Here is an 18,429-nt window from a genome sequence, read left to right as displayed (position 1 = left end):
CTCTGCACCTCTGTCTTCCCTTCTGCCCCACATTGCCTGCTTTTCGTGACATTGGTAAAAGCTTCCTTGTGTATGTGGATGATGTCTAGGATGTTGGCCTGGTGTCCCTGAGACATCCCTAACAGGTCCATGACTGGGTCCAGGTCCTGCCTGGGTTGATTGGCAAAGAGCTCACTGACGGTGTTGAAGGCATCTCTGGTGAAATGATGGCCCGTTCCAGCTCCAACACCTGGCCAAGGCTGAAGAACTGGCTGCCTTCTGATGCTCTTTCTTAAAGCCTGTCATCTGCTTGCATGTCAACTCACTGGCTGTGAAGTTGAGCTGAGCGTCCTGCTGTCCATCTTCTTGGTGAATCACTCAAAGCTGTCAATCTTGCTCTCCCACTCCTAAAGGTTGAGGGTCATCCTGGGGGTGGGCTCAGGGTCAGGAAGAAGCTGGAATTCACCACCTCATCCTTCTCAGACTACCTCTTGCCCTGTCTCCAGGCTGTCTCTTCAGTGCTGGTGGGGCACATCAGGAAGTGATGGAAGATGTGGCACTGTGCCCGCACCCAGAAGCTGGCCGTGTGGTTCATCCACTAGATTGGGCCCTTTCTGTACTTGAGCAGAGTCCTCCTCAAGATGGCCTGTGGTCTGCCTGTTGGCACCCAAGAAGCCCACAGTGCTGTAGGAGCCCTGAAGCATGGACTGGGGCCCCAAGGGCAGCACACACCCTGCTCCTGAGCCTGCTGCTCATTTTCTCTATGTGGCTCCATTTGTAGCACAGTTGTTGCACTGAGGCCTGTGCATGCCAGGCAAGGCCAAACTGGCTCAAAGAGCAACCAGCCACCTCTGCAAGGGTGTGCCAGGAGCAGGTGGACCAGCCACCAACCTCACTCGCTGCCCTCAGGGTAAATCAGTAATTCTGCCCTGGAGGTAGGGCCCCAGTGCCATCTGGTTTTCCTCAGGCCTCCGCTCCATCAGCCATCAGGTGGCAGCTACTCAGGCTGTGGGAACCTGGCCACCCCTGCTTCCTTGAGTGGGTGAGGCTGGTGGCTGGTCTGCCTGCTCCAGGCACACCCTTGCAGAGGTGGCTGGTTGCTCTTTGAGTCAGCTTGGCCTTGCCTGGCATGCATAGGCCGTGGGTATTAACAAGCTGCGCTGAGTGACCTTGTCCTGTCTTGTGCCAAATTCTAAGTCTGGCCAGGGCCACAGAAGGCTGAGTCCCCTGGGTGGTAATCCTGGCTGCTGCTGGAGGGCCCACAGTGCCTCTCCCCTCCCAGGGCCCAGGATGAGGCCCGACTGGGTCAAGACCCTTTAGATATGGATCTTGTTCCCCAGGAAGGGGCCTCTGTCCCACAGGTTGGGTGAGAAGATGTATGGCATGCTGCTGGCTGCTAGGGTTGTTGGGAGGCCATGATTACCCTTCCCTCCAGGGACATCAAAGTTTCCAGCTTCCCCTTTGAGAATGACTTCCCAAGGGCCAGGTGCCATCTGGGGCTGCAGGGCAGCTGTCCGCATGCTGCCCTGGCTTCTTTCATGTTGTGCTCATCACTATCCACCAAGGGGGGTCAGATGCAGGCACCATGCAAGGCAGTTGTCTCTGGACCTGCGTCTTGGTTATCATGGAGCCACACTGGGCCTGGTGACAGGGCCCTGATGGGGTTGTCCTGGGGTTGTCCAGAGGAGATGCAGAATGGAATTGCTGTGAGGATGAATGAGATGACTCTCAGCACAGAACAGGCACTTGGTGAATGCTCAGGGATTACCCTCAGTAGCTGCCCAGAGGCCAAAACCACCCACCTGATAGTGACTGTCCCCAAGCCAGGAGGAAGAGAGCAGGTCCCACTCACCTGAGTCTGATCAGTCAGCTGTGCTGAGATGTGCCTCTCACCTAGAAAACAGTCCTTCACGCAGAACCACCCACAGACACTGCTGTGTGTGTCTTACTGCTCCACAACACAGAGGTGATGGGGACTCAGCAATAGCGACATCATGGGATGACACAATCCACCACAACGGGAGCCTGCTTGGGTCAAGAGTGCTCAGAGTCAGTGTCCTCTATCCCCTGAACTGACATGTGTGCATGCATTGTGTTTGTGCATGCGTGTGTGTGTGTGTGTGTACATATGGGTGTGTGTGTTTGTCTTGCTTCTCTGACCAGGCCTAGCTGCTCCACTCACAGGTGCACCCACGTCCTCATCACTGTCACTACCAGGGCCCAGGGCCAGGATTAGAGCCTCCACAGGTGCTCCCCAAACTCTACCCTCCCCACTGAGGGTTGTCCTGGGGATGCAGACAGAGGAAGGGCACTGGGCAGAGCAGAGAGGGCTGGCACCCTCTCTAGGTGGAACCCAGGTCGTGTGTAAAGTTGTAGGTCTGTCTGTATTCAACACATCTTCTCACATTCTCTTTCCAGCAACCCTCCAGGGTGTCCTAACTCAGCTTCCCTACAGATGGAGGCAAGAAGGCTCCACAGACAAACCCCCTGCCTGAGGTCACACAACGGCCAACTGGCCAGGTTCCTACTGACCAGGTGCCCCCAACCAGGTCCCCACTGATGAGGCCCCTAATGACCACTCCTCCATTGACCAGGTCCCACTGACCAAGTCCCCACTGACCATGTCTCCCTAACCAGGCCCCCATTAATAGGCCTCAGGGACCAGACCCCACTGACCAATTTCCCACTGATCTGGTCCCCATTGACTGGGTTCCCACAGACAAGACCACAATTTACCAGGTTGCCGCTCACCCCAACCCCACTGAACAGTTCTCCATGGATCAGTGCCCAGCTGACCAAGCCCTCTCTGACCAGGCCCTCACTGACCAGGCTCCAAGCCACTAAGGCCCCACACTGACCAGGCCCCTAATATACTGAGTCGACCCCACCAACCAGTTTTTTATAGTTTATGTTTCAACCGATCAGGCCCCACCAATAAGGCCACCACTGACCAGGTCTCCACTGACTAGGCTTCCAATGACTAGGTCACCAGGTCCCCACTGGTGAGGCCTTCACTGAGGAGGCCACTGCTAACCAGGTCTCTGCTGATCAGGTCCCAACTGACCAGGTCATCTCTGACCATGGTCCACTGATGAGGCCCCTGAGCAGTGGTGCTCAAAGTCTCATTACAATGCCCCCATCAGCCCACAGACCCTCCCTCCCTGCATGTGTGCCCAGAGGTCAGGCCTTGGGGGTTTTCTTGGGCCCCAAGGCCTCTCCTCCAAGACACAGGGAGGGACAGTCAGCCTCAGGCTCCAGGTACCCAGCTTCACACTTGCCCCCCTAGGCCCTCTGGGCCCATCTCAAAGGAGATAGTGAGGTGACCTGGCACTGCCTGGACATGCCATGTAGCCTATTCCTGAGTGTCAGAGTGGGAAGAAGGAAGGGACATTTGGCAGGCAAGACACCCTGTTCTTCTGGGTCTCCCAGGCCCTTCCCGCAGAGCCCTGATCTAGACACACAGCACGGAGGTTGCAGAGAGACTAATCCAGAACCCTTGAGGCTGATCCAGAGACCACATGAGGATTGTCCCCAGACAGCTAGAAGGCCCTTCGCTAGTTTCTTGGTACCTCAGTGGATGCAGCAGTGGTTCTTCTGTTGGGGACTAGTAAGTGTGTGCTGGGGAGGGCTCACCTGTGTTTCCTCGGTGGCTCCAACTCTGCTTCTAAGAAAAATCACTCATTCCGGCCCTGGGGCAGAGAAAATACAAGATTAGCTTAGAACATTTTATGCCGGAAAGTTAAAAAGTGCGACAGAGTAACAGGGACAAATCAAAAAGACATAAAGGCAGCTTGAAATGTCTACCACTGGCCTAATCTTGGGGAACTGGAGCACAAGAATCATGAGCTTTCCCTTCTCCTTTCTTTGTTTTTGTTTGTTTGTTTTTGAGACGGAGTCTTGCTCTGTTGCCCAGGCTGGAGTGCAGGGGCGCAATCTCGGCTCACTGCAAGCTCCACCTCCCAGGTTCACGCCATTCTCCTGCCTCAGCCTCCTGAGTAGCTGGGACTACAGGCGTCCGCCACCATGCCTGGCTAATTTTTGTATTTTTAGTAGAGATGGGGTTTCACTTTGTTAGCCAGGATGGTCTCGATCTCCTGACCTTGTGATCTGCCTGGCTTGGCCTCCCAAAGTGCTGGGATCACAGTTGTGAGCCACTGCACCCCGTCTTATTTATTGGTGTTATTTCTCCATGTAGAACAAAGAAGAGAACAAGAAAATCATCTGGTAACAAGTCACCCACGAAATGCTAAATCTAATGGGTTTTGAGGAGTAACCAAATATTTACAGAGCCTCAAAGTATTTCCACACAAAATATGGTTGAACTACACATTGAAAATCATAACATTAGTATGGACAAATCTGGCAGGTACTCTTTAAGTCTCCTACTATATAGAGTAATAAAAACTGTAAAATGCAAATAAGCCTTTGATGACCTTTACTAAAGTATCAATGATGACTTGGTTGTTTGGCTGTTTAAACAGCTGACATTTGGGCAATTTGAGTATGCCTAACCCAATAATACTGGTGTTCATTTGCAAGATCCACTTAAAACTTAAGAAGGCTAAAAAATGTCATTTAAAATACCATATAAATTTTCAACATACATATGACACAGAAATATTCTAGTACATGAAAAATTTAGTAAAGATTGTGATGTTATATATTTTATGAGAAACAAAATTTCATGTAAGTAGCCCAGTAATAAAGTTTTATTATCTTTTAAATCATACAACTTTTCCTTAAGATTTCCTGGTTAAATATTCTCTTCATTAGATGTGGCTTACCAGTGGATTCTAGAGAAGAAAGTAGATGGGAGCAAGTGCCCAACACAGCAAAAGCTGGAAAGAAAAAGAAAGAATTATGTTCTTTGCCTAATACATTTCAGTTAACTAAGTGTGAGTTTAAAATGTAAAGAGTTGAGAACATTATCAGAGTTAATAAGAATGAGAAATATGTATGTACAATTACAATCCAAAATTACTATTAAATAATCTACACATAGCATAAATTCTAACTGTGGTTAAATATCACAGCTTTTTCATTCTTCATTCATGTACTCAACAGCCACGTTCTAAGGTACTGAAACTAGCACTGGAATTACAAGATGAAGATGGCATGGTCCACCTCTCAATAGTCATATGCTATAACCTAAAAAACAGACAGGCAGGCAATGTCCATAGAGAGTCACAGATACCATGACAGGTATACAGCAGGGCACTACTGGAACACACAGAAGGGGCACCTATCCCACTTTTGTGTCAATATCACGGGCTTTCTGGTGGAGGAGATCCATAGGTTGATGCCTGAAGGACAAGGAAAAACTTGCCAGATAGAGGGAAAAGGCAAAGGTAAAGAGCCTGAGGTGATCAAGAGCCCGGTGGAGTTCTACTCCGTCCACTTTGGTGCTAGAGCAAAGGGCAGAGTGTGGTAAGTGGTGAGAGACAAGGTTGAGTAACTTGACAAGAATTACATTGACATGGGTGTTCCTATTTCATGGTGAAAATTTGGGAACTTTTCTAGAGAACAGATGTAAGTCAATGACACAGTAAACGACAGGAGATTTAAAATATCACCTGTCAAGCCACTGCTTATGAAGGGTTATTGCTCAGTTAAGTATTTCTAAATGAGTCTGAGGTCTGTTGGCCTTCAATCTCTACCAAAACCCTGAGAACTTGATGATGCCTTTGTTTTCGGAGAATCCTTTCAGTGTGCTGGCTGACAGTTCCATGAGGATGGCAAAAGTGAAGAAATTGTAGAGTCAGTGAAAAAGAGATGGATACATTTCTTGGGAATTTTTTAAGCTATGGAACATGATGAATTAATGGTGCATAAGTATACTCTTCACTGTGAAAGTTTTTGTTTTCACATCTTTCATTAGATGTGTGTAAGAAAAAGACACTGAACATAGTATCTACTAACCCAACAATGAAAAGGAATGCCATCTGCTATTTACACTTTATTACTAAAATAAACCTAATTAATTAATAAATTTTGGCAACATACTTTTCTTTGTTTCTCTAATTATTTGTTCTACACAGTCCGGCTCCACCTAAAATAAGTAAAAACAAAAAAATGTTTAAATTAAACAAGAGACATTATCTATCAGAATAATAAATCACTTACAAAATGTGGCCTTTAGTATTTTTAGTGGCTAGACATAACATGAAGTTTGCTTAAGTAGAAAAATAATCACATAATAAAGTAAAATTTCTACTTATTTTCAGTTTAGATAATAGGGGATGTATCTGTGTAATGCTGTTTGGAGTAATCTGACAAAAATAGATAATATTGGTCTGTTGGCTATACATAATTTTAGAAAGGTGGTGTTTTATTAGTACAAAGGTTAAACAATGGCAGGGCAAGACAGTTCATGCCTGTAATCCCAGCACTTTGGGAGACAAAGGTGGTCAGATCACAAGGTCAAGAGATCGAGACCATCCTGGCCAACATGGTGAAACCCTATCTCTACTAAAAATACAAAAATTAGCTGGTCATGGTGGTGCATGCCTATAGTCCCAGCTACTTGGGAGGCTGAGGCAGGAAAATCGTTTGAACCCAGGAGGCGGAGGTTGCAGTGAGCCGAGATCGTGCCACTGCACTCCAGCCTAGTGACAGAGCGAGACTCCATCTCAAAAAAGAAAGAAAAAAAAAAGTTAAACAACAAAAGTCATATTTTGCAATGAATGCATTGCTTTGAAATTCTTAGCAAAACTCTGTCCTTTATAAAAGTTCAATCCAATTTTTTACTTCAATAAATTTTTTCTTAAAAAGAAATTTATATTCTTTACTTATAGAAAAAAATTTTTATAGTAAATTTTTCTTGCTTTTTTTTTTTTTTTTCTAGTTTGTATTCTAAATTAAAGTGGTACCTGTGTAAGTTTCTTCCAAAGGTATATTGAGGGATGCTGAGGTTTGGAGTACAATTGAACCCATCACACAGGTAATGAGCACAGGACCCAAGAAGTAGTTTTTCAACCCTGGCCCACTCTGTCCCTCCCCGTTCTTATTTCCCAGTGTCTACCGTTCCCATGTTCACGCCAGTGTGCACCTAATGTGTAGCTCCCACATATGAGTAAAAACAAGATATTCGGTTTCTGTTTCTGCCTTAGTTTCCTCAGGATAATGGATTCCAGCTGTATCCATGTTGCTGCAAAGGACAAGACTTTGTTCTTTTCATGACTGCATAGTATTCCATGGTGTATATGGAATTTTCCAATCTACCTTGGATTTTCAATCACCCAATCCTTGGGTGCACCTGGATTGACTCCATGTCTTTCTATTGTGAACAGTGCTGCAATGAACATACATGTGCATGCATCTTTTCGTTACAATGATTTATTTTCCTTCAGGTATACCCCTAGTATAGCAATGGGGTTGCTGCATGTGGGATTACATGTGCCTGCCACCACGCCTGGCTAATTTTTGTAGTTTTATTAGAGACAGGGTTTCATCATGTTGGCCAGGCTGGTCTCAAACTCCTGGCTTCAGGTGATCTGTCTGCCTCAGTCTCCCAAAATGCTGGGATTACAGGCGTGAGCCACCGCACCTGGCCAAGCACAAAGCTTTTAACAGAAAAATGGAAATGAATCTTTCAGTGTTTTGTTTATTTAATTCATAAAATGCACTTATTTTGGATTCTATTAAATAATAAATATCTATGTGTGGTTAAGTGTTTGGTTGCCAGTCATTCACTTGTGATTATGGGTGGGAAGAGTTAAGATGGTGCAAAGAAACTTTAAAAGTGGTATGGGCTGGGAATGGTGGCTCACCCTGTAATCCCAGCACTTTGGGAGGCTGAGGTGGGTAGATCACAAAGGTCAGGAGCTCGAGATCAGCCTGGCCAATATGGTGAAATCCCATCCTTACTAAAAATACAAAAATTAGCTAGGTGTGGTGGTGGGCACCTGTAGTCCCAGCTACTCGGGAGGCTGAGGCAGGAGAGTCACTTGAACCCAGGAGGCGGAGGTTGCAATGAGCTGAGATCATGCCACTGCACTCTAGCCTAGGCAACAGAGCAAGATTCCGTCTCAAAAAAAAAAAAAAAAAAAAAGTGATGTAACCACAGACAAACTACAATCAAGTAGAGTAAGACAAAGCATCTCAAAGTATACCGTCAGTTAGTAGGCAATAATATGCAATTTCTAAAACCTAACTTCAATGCAGCTTTTAAAGAAATTTTAAATGTGCCAATTTAGTCACATTTATTGAATAAACTTAGCAAATGGGTATCTCTTGAAAATGAGAGCTCCAGTGAATTAAAAAATGTAAAGTTCCCATTTCCTTTCTGCGTTAACACAGCTAATCATAATCTTTACTTAACATGCATAAGTCAACAGAACAACTCAGTATTTCACCAAATTATAAATAAGAATTATATTAAAGAAATGAAACCCAAAAGAGAAATGGTCATATAACTAACCTCAGTCAAGGAGTTCTCGCAGTTATTTGAAGTCTGTGGGTTTGAAGTAGGAATTCTTACGGGTGTTTTGGAAATATCTTTTTTGTTGAGTCCTATACTATTAAGATTTTCAATACAAGGTAACTCTGGGTCTGGCCTTGTAGGAAGAGTGCTGAGAAAATATTTCATCCGCTCTTTCTCCATAAGGAGCTTGGTGCTGATCACTGCTATTTTCTTATTCGATCTGTAAAGACAGCAAAGACAAATGCTTAGTATTTCATTTTTCCTTGAATGATTCTTAACGACTTGCATTTTTAAAACAGTTGCCCTGAGAGTAAACCAAATTACCCACTAAACAGTGTTTTCACAAGAAGATGTGTGAGAGCCTACCTCTTGTAAGCAATTTTAATTTTAAAATCATTCTAAATAAGTATATTGCTTGTAAAGTGATTTCTACTGAGCAAGAAGTTCAAAGTCGACAGGGAAAAGAAATGGTTATCAGTGATGTACAGCTCAACAGGTAACCCAGCTGCCTTCTAAAATAGCTCTACTTGTAAGATTCTAGAGATTCCTTTAGAAATACTTGTATTTGAAGGGTAACTATATGGGAAAATGAATATGTTAATTTGCTTGACTATAAGAATGACTTCACTATAAATAATTATATCAAAACATCATGTTGTACTCCTTAAAGAATGTAGATTAAGAAAACTAAAATGAACAAAAATAATCTAGAAATACTTGTGTTTAGTAAACCAGTTTCAGGTTTCACCCTTGTACACTTCACCCATTATCTAAGAACACTTAAGTATTTGGCACTGAGGAATAACTCAGAGCAACAACTCCTGGGGGAGAACCAGATTGGTTCGTTGGTGATCAAAGAGAACTAAAGCATCTCTGAAGGCAATTAGCCCCCAGCAGTGTGACCAAGGCACTGCAGGTGGGGCTTGTTCTTTCTGCCTTCCACACACCCCTTCGGGCTGAACAAGGTGTTTTTCTTTTAACCACCTTGTGGATTACACTTCTTTTCATTCCTGTGATAATTATTCCATATTTCACAAGGACGACTTTCTGTAACTCCTTGAAAATGTTACACAAATAGTCTTTCTTGAGGCACCCTCTAGTGATAATACTAAAGATCACAATCAAAAACAGTTCTTGCCTCAGTGCCAGGATGTGCCCAGAGTAGAAGCACAACTCGACACTTTGGGTTTAGGTTGTGATCTACCAAAAAATAAACTCTTTAATATTTCTATTTAGGGAAATTCTGGCAATTTTATAACAAGATCACTTTATTAATTATAAAGCTTCAAAAATACTTAGTGAAAAAAACTAACAGGTCAAGGTAACTGCATGAGACTTCAGGGGAAAAAAGCCATACAAAAGCAAAAAAAAAAAAAGAGCATAGAGACAGAAACTATACTTGAAGAACATTTTAAAGGTAAGATTATTTACTAACATTGTTTTCCAAAATTACATTATCAGATTAGCAGTCACTTCCTACTGATCTCCTGAAGCCATCTCACTAAAAATTATACTTTCAAAACAAATTAATGAGCTTAATTCATTTTCTGTTAGTGTGTTTTGACTTACTTCGTTAAATTTTTTGACATGGAATTGTGAGCTTTCAATGCTACTGCAAAGGCTTCCTTATATTCTTCTAATTCAGTTGTAACCTCTTCATAAGCAGTTTTCATGTTGGAGAATTTACATTCCACATCGGTAAGTGTGAGTTCCTTCTTATTTAGTGAAGCCGTATTATCCTTGTTTAACTGCTCTAATTGTTTTTCATATTTTGCTTGTTCCTAAAACAAATGAAAAGAATACACTTTTAAAACAATTATAACCTAATTACCATATGTTTGCTGCCTTTCATTTTGAGTCGGTGATTCAAAGAGCAATTTTGAATATGTTAAAAAGAGGCTGAAGCTTAAAATATTTATCAGCAATATCAACAAAACTAATAACTGAATTCAGAATTAAATCTGATTTATAAAAATTTGAAATCATAATTATGTTAGTATTAATGTAATCTGGTCCTATAAAAAGTAATAGAATCCATTTATAATTTTAAAAAGTGAACAATGAACAACGTAGCTTAAGACCAATCCAAAAGTATCACATAATTTCTAAATCACAGTTTTATCTTATGCCAGCTGGTCTTAATCATCAAATGACTCTACAGTGAGAATCATTACTTTGAAATACTGATTTTGTTATAATAATAATGCAAATTTAAATATTTAAAAGAAAAAAAAGATGCCACTTGTTTTCTAGAACTCTACAAAGCAAATTGCTGTAAGAGAGGCAAAGGAAACACAATATATACATATCCAAAATATAATTTGCAGTGAAACAAATGCAAGCACATTACAGATAAACTTACCTGACTTTAAAAACTAACCTGTAAATGGATTTCTTCTAATTTTTCTATTATCTGCATTGTCTTTTCATCTAGCTCCGATTTATATTCTTGTACTTTACCAAGTTCTACCATATTGTTTTCCATATGTGTCTTAAGAGTTAATACTTCTTCTTCCAACATCTTTTTATCCTCCTCAAGTTTTTCACATTTCTCTTGTATTTTTCTCATAGATAAAAACTCCTGTTGAAGAACTTGATTGTCTTTAGCCAAACTGACACATTTTGAAGATACAGCTTCCTTCTCGGCCGTAAGATCATCAAACTGCATGAATAAAATAATAAAGCTTGATAGTGAAGCAGGCTGCAAATAATCTAATACAAAACCAGTAACAAATTTTGAAATGCATTTACTTGCAATAACATGTTATCAATAATGTAGCACAGTCTTCAAATGTGAACCCTTAAATTACTCAGAATTTTAAGAGCAAAATTAAAGCTACCATGAGTCACAAAAATACACGCTCTACTATCATCATCTTTGCCACAGAACGCCTGCGCTTGATCTTTTTATTTTTCCGACGATTCGTTTTTGTTCCTCCTGAAACGGCACTGAGTGGTCTCTCAGTGAAGAGTGTCCAACCCCTTCCTCAAGGTCACTCCCCAAAATTTGTCAAAAAAAGTTTCAGAGCTATCACATTGAGTTATTTAGGCCAAAGTCAATAAATTGCTCTCAGAATAAGACTTTGAAAATAATATGATACTCTAGGCTAGGTCTGGTGGCTCATGCCTGTAATCCCAGCACTTTAGGAAGCTGTGGCAGAAAGATCACTGGAGGCCAGGAATTTGAGATCAGCCAGAGCAACATAGTAAGACACTCATCTCTATAAAAAAATTTTAAAAACTTAGCCAGGTGTGGTGGCTCAGGCCTGTAGACCCAGCTAGTTGGGAGACTGAGGCAAAAGGATGGCTTGTACCCAGAGTTCAGGGCCGCAGTGAATTATGAACACATCCCTGCACTTCTGTCTGGATGACAAAGACCATATCTCAAAAAACCACAAAATAATGAATCTTGTAAATAAGGATTCTGATGCCATAAGCCTTTCCCTAAACTGCAAATGTTTCACACTAATTTGAATTGCATTTTAAGAAGTAATGATTCTTGGGGTAAAGGCCATAGAATACAGCACCTAGAAATACATCCACATATTTACAGCCAACTGATTTTGGACTAAGGTGCCAAGAACATACATTAGGGAAAGGACACCCTCTTCAAATGAAAGGCACTGGGAAAACTATCCATATGGAGAATGACACTAGCTTCCTATCTAACACCATATAGCAAAATAAACTCAGAATCGATTGATGACTGAAATGTAAGGCCCAAAATTATCAAACTACTATAAGTAAAGATAGGGAAAATGCTTCAGCACATTAGTCTGCACAAAGATTTCTATGGGTAAGACATCAGAAGCCCAGGCAAAAAACAAACAATAGACAAACAGTACTACAACTGAGTGAAGAGAAAACCTGTAGAATGGAAGAAAATATTTTTAAGCTATTCATCTAATAAAAGGTAAATATCCAAAATATACAAGGAACTCAAACACCCTCACAGTATAAAAAATAATCTGAGTTCAAAACTGCACAAAAGATCTGATTAGTTTTTTTTTTTAAGAAAAAAAGAAATACAAATGGCCAATAAATATATTTTAAAATGTTCAGTATCACTAATCATCAGGGAAATACAAATCAAACCTACAATGTGATATACTCTTGCTCCATTTTGAATAAATGGCTATCATAGAAAAGACAAAAAATAACAAATGCTGGCGAGGTTTCAGAGAACAGTAAACTCTTACATGGTGTTGGTGGGAACGTAAATTAGTGAAGCTACTTAGAAAACAACATGAGGTTTTCTCAAAAAACTAATAATGGAACTGTTGAGGGATCCAGCAACCCCACTACCGGGTATTCAGGCAATAGAAAAAAACCAATAGATCACAAAGATACCTGTCCTCATATGTTCATTGTAGCACTATTCACAACAACTGATGTAAAAAATCAACCTACATGTCTATCAACAAATGAATGGACCAAAAATCGTGGTACACATACACAATGGAACACTATTCACCATATAAAAAAATGAAATCCTCTTATTTGTGGCCATTTGGATCAGTCTGGAGGATATTATGTTAAGTGCAGACACAGAAAGATACATACCATACATTCGCACTCGGGTGGAAGCTAAAGAAAAATTGAGGCTGGGCATGGTGGCTCACACATGTAATCCCAGCACTTTGGGAGGCTGAGGCAGGTGGATCATGAGGTCAGGAAATCGAGACCATCCTGGCTAACATGGTGAAACCCCGTCTCTACTAAAAATACAAAAAATTAGCTGGGCGTGGTGGCTGGCGCCTTTAGTCCCAGCTACTCGGGAGGCTGAGGCAGGAGAATGGTGTGAACCCCGGAGGTGGAGTTTGCAGTGAGCTGTGATCGCACCACTGCACTCCAGCCCGGGCAACAGAGCAAAACTCCATCTCAAAAAAAAAGAAAAGAATAATTGAGGGCTGGGCAACATGGCTTATGCCTGTAATTTCCTAGCACTTTGAAAGACCAAGGCAGGAGAATCACTGGAGACCAAAAGCTCCAGAGCAGGCTGAGTAACACAGAGAGACATCTCTACAAAGTGAAAAATCAGACAAATGCAATGGTGCATGTCCACAATCCTAGCTGCTCAGGAGGCTGAGGTGGGAGGATCACATGAGCCCAAGAGTTTGAGGCTGCAGTGAGCTATGATCAAATCACTGTCTCTAGTCTGGGTGACTACAGTTGCCTGGAGACCAGACTTCACTAGCAAGACCTCGTCTCTTAACAACAATAAAAAAGCTCATAGAGGTAGGGGATGGGAGTCTGGTTAATGGATACAGAATTACAGTTAGATAAGAGGAATGAGTTCTGGTGGTCTGTGGCATTGTAGGCAAATATGGTTAACTATGATTTATTGTATATTTTTAAAAAGCTAGATTTTGAATGTTCACAATTCAAAGAAATGAGAAATAGTTGAACTAGTAAATATGTCAGTTGGCTTGATCATTACGCACTATATACATGTATAGCCCAAAATTATGTATATACATGTCAATTAAAACAGAAGAGAAGCTATATTTATCCCATCAAAAGAACAGAATATGGGCCACCCTTACTGGCTTCCTTCTAATGAATAGAACGCAGTAAAAGGGATACCATGTGGCTTCCCTATCTCAGACTGCTTTCCCTTCAAACTCAGCCCTTAGATTGTGAGAGAGATCAGGCCACAGAGACAGCCTGGGAGTGCCAGTGTCAGTGTTCATGCTGCCTGCCCCAAGCAAGGTTCCAGCCAATGGCCTGCATCAACCATCAAACGCATGGGTGAGCAAAGCTTCAGATGATGCCATTTCCCCAAGTGATCAGCTGTTCCTAGGGAAGCTGAGGGGAGCAGAGGCAAGCTGTCCTGGCCAAGCTTTTTCCAAACCACAGGTTCATGAACTAAATAAATGTTTTTCTTTTAAGCTAAAAATCTCTGGGTAATTGTTAGAAAAATAAGTTTTAAAAAGAGACAACAATAAACATAACTTATACAGCAGAAAAGACTCTCCTTTAAAGTAGGATCTAATAAATGTTGAGATTAATTTATTGATGACAAACATTATTGAGAAGCAGCAGATAACCAGGAGAGAGACATAAGCTGCTGAAGAGGAACTTTTACTAAAACCCCCTTCAATTACGAACTCTGATAACAAAGCAAGGGTGTCTCCTTACAATTTCCCCTCAAGTTAGGAAATAAGACTGCGAAGCAAGAAGACATATGATTTGAAAAACAACTGGAAATACTTGGTTACATAACCACAATCAGATATTTACGTGATTTCAATTAACGAAAGTTCTAAAAGAATAAGCTTTGATCCGGGCACGGTGGCTCACGCCTGTAATCCCAGCTTGGGAGGCCAAGGCGGGCGGATCATGAGGTCAGGAGATCAAGACCATCCTGGCTAACAGGGTCAAACACCATCTCTACTAAAAATACAAAACATTAGCCGGGCGTGGTGGCGGGCGCCTGTAGTCCCAGCTACTCGGGAGGCTGAGGCAGGAGAACGGCGCAAACCTGGGAGGTGGAGCTTGCAGTGAGCCGAGATTGCGCCACTGCACTCCAGCCTTGGTGACAGAGCAGGGCTCCATCTAAAAAAAAAAAAAAAAAAAAAAAAAAAAGAAAAAAGAAAAAAGAGAAGAGGCTTTGAGTATTTATTAATCAATCTAGTATTCAATTTTCATTTTCCTTTTTCTCAATGAGGAGGAAATAAGGAGAACATTATGGAATGATTTTTAGACTTCACAGAAGTAAAATAAACATAGTGAGGTTTGAGGGTTAAGACATCAAATGCAATTTCTCCTTTACTCCAAGCCTGTTTGTATGGAGAAGTTAAGACGATCCCATCTCTATGTTATACCACAATGCTTCTCTATAGCACACAACTTGGCTCTGAAATTTTGAAATTCAAAATACCAATCTACCATTTGTCTCTGATAAATTGCTGAATATTACCTGATTTTTAACTGCTGCACTCCTAAAACTTTTCTTGGAATGAGTTAAACTTTTTATTCCAAGAATCCTCTAGTAAGCTAGAAAGCAGAGCTGTGCATCTCTGTTTCAGTCAAAGGAGGTCAATACAGAAACTGTGGTTTCTGAGAATGCAAGATCTGCACCAAGAAAAGGATTAGCTACAGTGCTACTCAAGAGAACCAGCTACCACGTGGCAAGAGGATCTGCGAACTGGAAGATGATGACTTCACTTGGTTTCCACTGAGCAAAGCTGGCAGCTCAGACTTAAACTTCTCCTTCCTGGATGGTAAATATCTATGGATCTATGAATTATAATGAATTAGTAAAACATAATGCACTAAACAGTAGACTATGTCAGCAGATCCTGTGACCAAAATTTACTGAAAACGAAACTATAGAGGGAGGCACTGGATAAGAGACTCAAGGTTTAAATGGAGAAAAAAAAGAAATAAAGTGTGTCTTGTAAGCCTGACTTGCCATCGTGTCTTAGAGTAAGTAAGGTATAAGCTGGCCACAGACTCCTTTGAGACACAAAAGGTGAAGTTAAAGATATTTCACTACATTTAATTTTTATTATGACATAAGACAACTGGTAATATGCAACATGATTGAAAAAAACCTTTTCATTAAATTTGATTTGGTCCTAGTATAAGAATAGACATAAACAAACTAAGAATTGATAATCTAAAAATAAGCCTGCACATTTACAATTGATTTTATACAAGGTTAACAAAAAAAACAGAATGGGAAAAGAATAGTCTTTTCAACAAATGGTGTTGGAACAACTGGGTATCCATGTGCAAAAAAATATATATAAAGTTGGACTCTCACCTAATACCATATTTAAAAATTAACTCAAAATAAAACAGTTAACTGTAACAGCTAAAACTGTAACACTCTCAGAAAAAAACATTGGTATAAATCTTTGTGACTGCATTTGGCAGTGTTTTCTTAGCCTTGACTCCAAAGCAAAAATGGATTCAATGGACTTCAAAATTGAAAACTGCTGGGCCTGAGAAGACAGTATCGAGAAGTGAAAAGGTAAGACACTGAGTAGAAGAAAGTATTTGAAAAGCATATATCTGATAAGGGACTTACATATATAGGATATAGAAAGAACCCTTGCAATTCATAAATAATAAGATAACCCAATTTAAAAAACGGGCAAAGATTTTGAATAGATATTTCTGCAAAGAAGATATAAAGATGGATAATAAGCACATTAATAGATGCTTAATGTAATTACTCATTAGGAAAATGTAAATCACAACCACCTTGTGGTATCACTTCACACCACAAGATGAAATCTTTGTTCAATAAAAAAGAGAAAATAAGTGTTAGGAAAAATGTAAAGAAATTAAAACCCTTATCCAATGCTGCTGGGAATGTAAAGTGGTGCAGTCACTTTGGAAAACTGGCAGCTCCTCAAAAGGTTAAGCATGAAGTTACCATATGACTCAGAAATTCCAGTCATTAATTATATACTCCAGAAAAATAAAAACATATGCAAGCACAACTACTTATACAGCAGTATTATTAATAAAGTCAAAAAGTGGAAAGAACCCAAAGGTCCATCACCTCATGAATGGATACATAAAATGTTTAATGTATCCATACAGTGGAATATTACTTAGCAATAAGAAGAAATTAAGTACTGATACTGATAGAAGCAGGAGACAGCAAAATGCCTAGGCAGATACAGCATGGTCCCCGGAGAATCTCCAACCAGGCCCACAAGTGTCTACACCAGACAAAACATCTGGTGCAGATAAGGGAACCTGCACAGGGTTTTGCCTGGACATGCCAGCAGCGGACCAGAGGCCCACATGCACTGGGGGGTTGGGGTGGAGCCACCAGGAATTCACGCCTTATGCAGAGGAGGAGCCTGGCCTTTTCAGCTCATGTGTGCTGGTCCTGGTATTCAATTGTGAGGTGGAAATCTGTTTGCAGGACCCTTCTCTTTGCTGAGAGCTTCCCTTTCACTTAATAAATTCTGTCCTCCTCACCCTTCAATGTGTCCACGTGCCTAATTTTTCCTGGTCATGAGAGAAGAACCCAGATTTAGCTGAACTAAGGAGCAAAAACCCTGCATCAATACCTGCTACAGCACAGATGCAGCATGAAAAATTATGCTGAGTGAAATAAGCCAGTCACAGTAGACCACTTGCTTTTTATTTCAGAGGCTTATAGGCAAATCTACACAAAGAAGGTGGGTTGTTCCCTAGGTCTGAGGGAGGAAGGGAAAACTAAAGAAGATGGCTAAATGATGTGGGATTCGTTTTTAAGGTGATGAAAATGTTCTAAAATTGATTGTAATGATGATTGCATGACTCTCTGAAAATACTAAAAGTCAATGACTTGTATATTTTAAATGAGTGAATTGCATGGTGTGTTAATTATTTCTCAATAAACCTGTTGCACCCCGAAATTTATTTGATACTAGTGATCTGGAGACATGGGCTGCTTGGTTTCAGATCACTGGCCAGGGTTCAAGACATAAGAGAATCAACAGCATGTCTTATAAGATGTATAGAATATATATACATATTTTAAAGTATCCTTTTTATTAGCATCAAGTCTGTAAAATTAAATGAAAAATCTTTCACCGCTTAAAGCACTGAGAGATTTATATTGAGGAGAAAGACCTTGTATTCTTTTGCCCCAATTTCTATCTAAAGGGTCTGGGAATCACATCCTTCAAACTATCAAATCTCATCAGATAGGTTTTATTAACTCTTATGATGTGGCTTACTTTCTAACCTGATTCTGGTACAGCATCACAGAGAGAAGAAGCTGAAAAAAATCAAAGTATTTTACCCCCAAATATATATATTTTTGACATATTTTGAAATGGCTGTTGCAGGGCCAAGAAATTGAAATGGCCATACAAAGCTGTCTTCTGTGGGGGAAATTCCATCTGTAAGAAGTCTTCATTAATGTAGCCCAATCTCTCCCCTTCTAGGTCTTCCCAGATCTGGGGAAGATTAACTAAGAGCCTGATGCATTTAAAGTGTGAAAAGATATTTTTACCCTCTATTTTCTCTGAGGGCTGCCAGCTATGAGGCTTTGTCTACATAATAAGAACCTT

At 41.1% G+C, this 18,429-nt stretch overlaps 1 protein-coding gene across 12 annotated transcripts in view; it reads right to left on the bottom strand.

The window, feature by feature from the left end:
* Positions 1-1,577: 1,577 nt before the first annotated feature.
* LOC103219792 (ankyrin repeat domain-containing protein 18A) overlaps positions 1,578-18,429 on the bottom strand; it is a 52,774-nt gene continuing 35,922 nt past the window's right edge. For 6 of the 12 annotated variants that reach the window (XM_073021418.1, XM_073021423.1, XM_073021424.1 and 3 more), the window contains 8 exons: positions 10,782-11,063; positions 9,971-10,182; positions 8,399-8,621; positions 5,983-6,028; positions 4,764-4,817; positions 3,613-3,668; positions 1,832-2,004; positions 1,578-1,683 (listed from right to left, as the gene is read on the bottom strand). In XM_073021418.1, the coding sequence (XP_072877519.1) occupies positions 3,658-3,668; positions 4,764-4,817; positions 5,983-6,028; positions 8,399-8,621; positions 9,971-10,182; positions 10,782-11,063 (828 nt within the window). In that variant the 3' untranslated portion in view covers positions 1,578-1,683; positions 1,832-2,004; positions 3,613-3,657. Of the gene's footprint in view, positions 1,684-1,831; positions 2,008-3,612; positions 3,669-4,698; positions 4,818-5,982; positions 6,029-8,398; positions 8,622-9,970; positions 10,183-10,781; positions 11,064-18,429 lie in introns of those variants that run through there. The other 6 variants (XM_073021417.1, XM_037998659.2, XM_073021420.1 and 3 more) reach the window with 4 other exon arrangements.

The sequence above is a fragment of the Chlorocebus sabaeus genome, chromosome 12 (genome assembly GCF_047675955.1).
Source record: "Chlorocebus sabaeus isolate Y175 chromosome 12, mChlSab1.0.hap1, whole genome shotgun sequence".
Taxonomy (NCBI): Eukaryota; Metazoa; Chordata; class Mammalia; order Primates; family Cercopithecidae; genus Chlorocebus; species Chlorocebus sabaeus.
The sequence above is the reverse complement of the archived record's forward strand: the minus strand, read 5'-3'. Positions and strand labels throughout refer to the sequence as shown.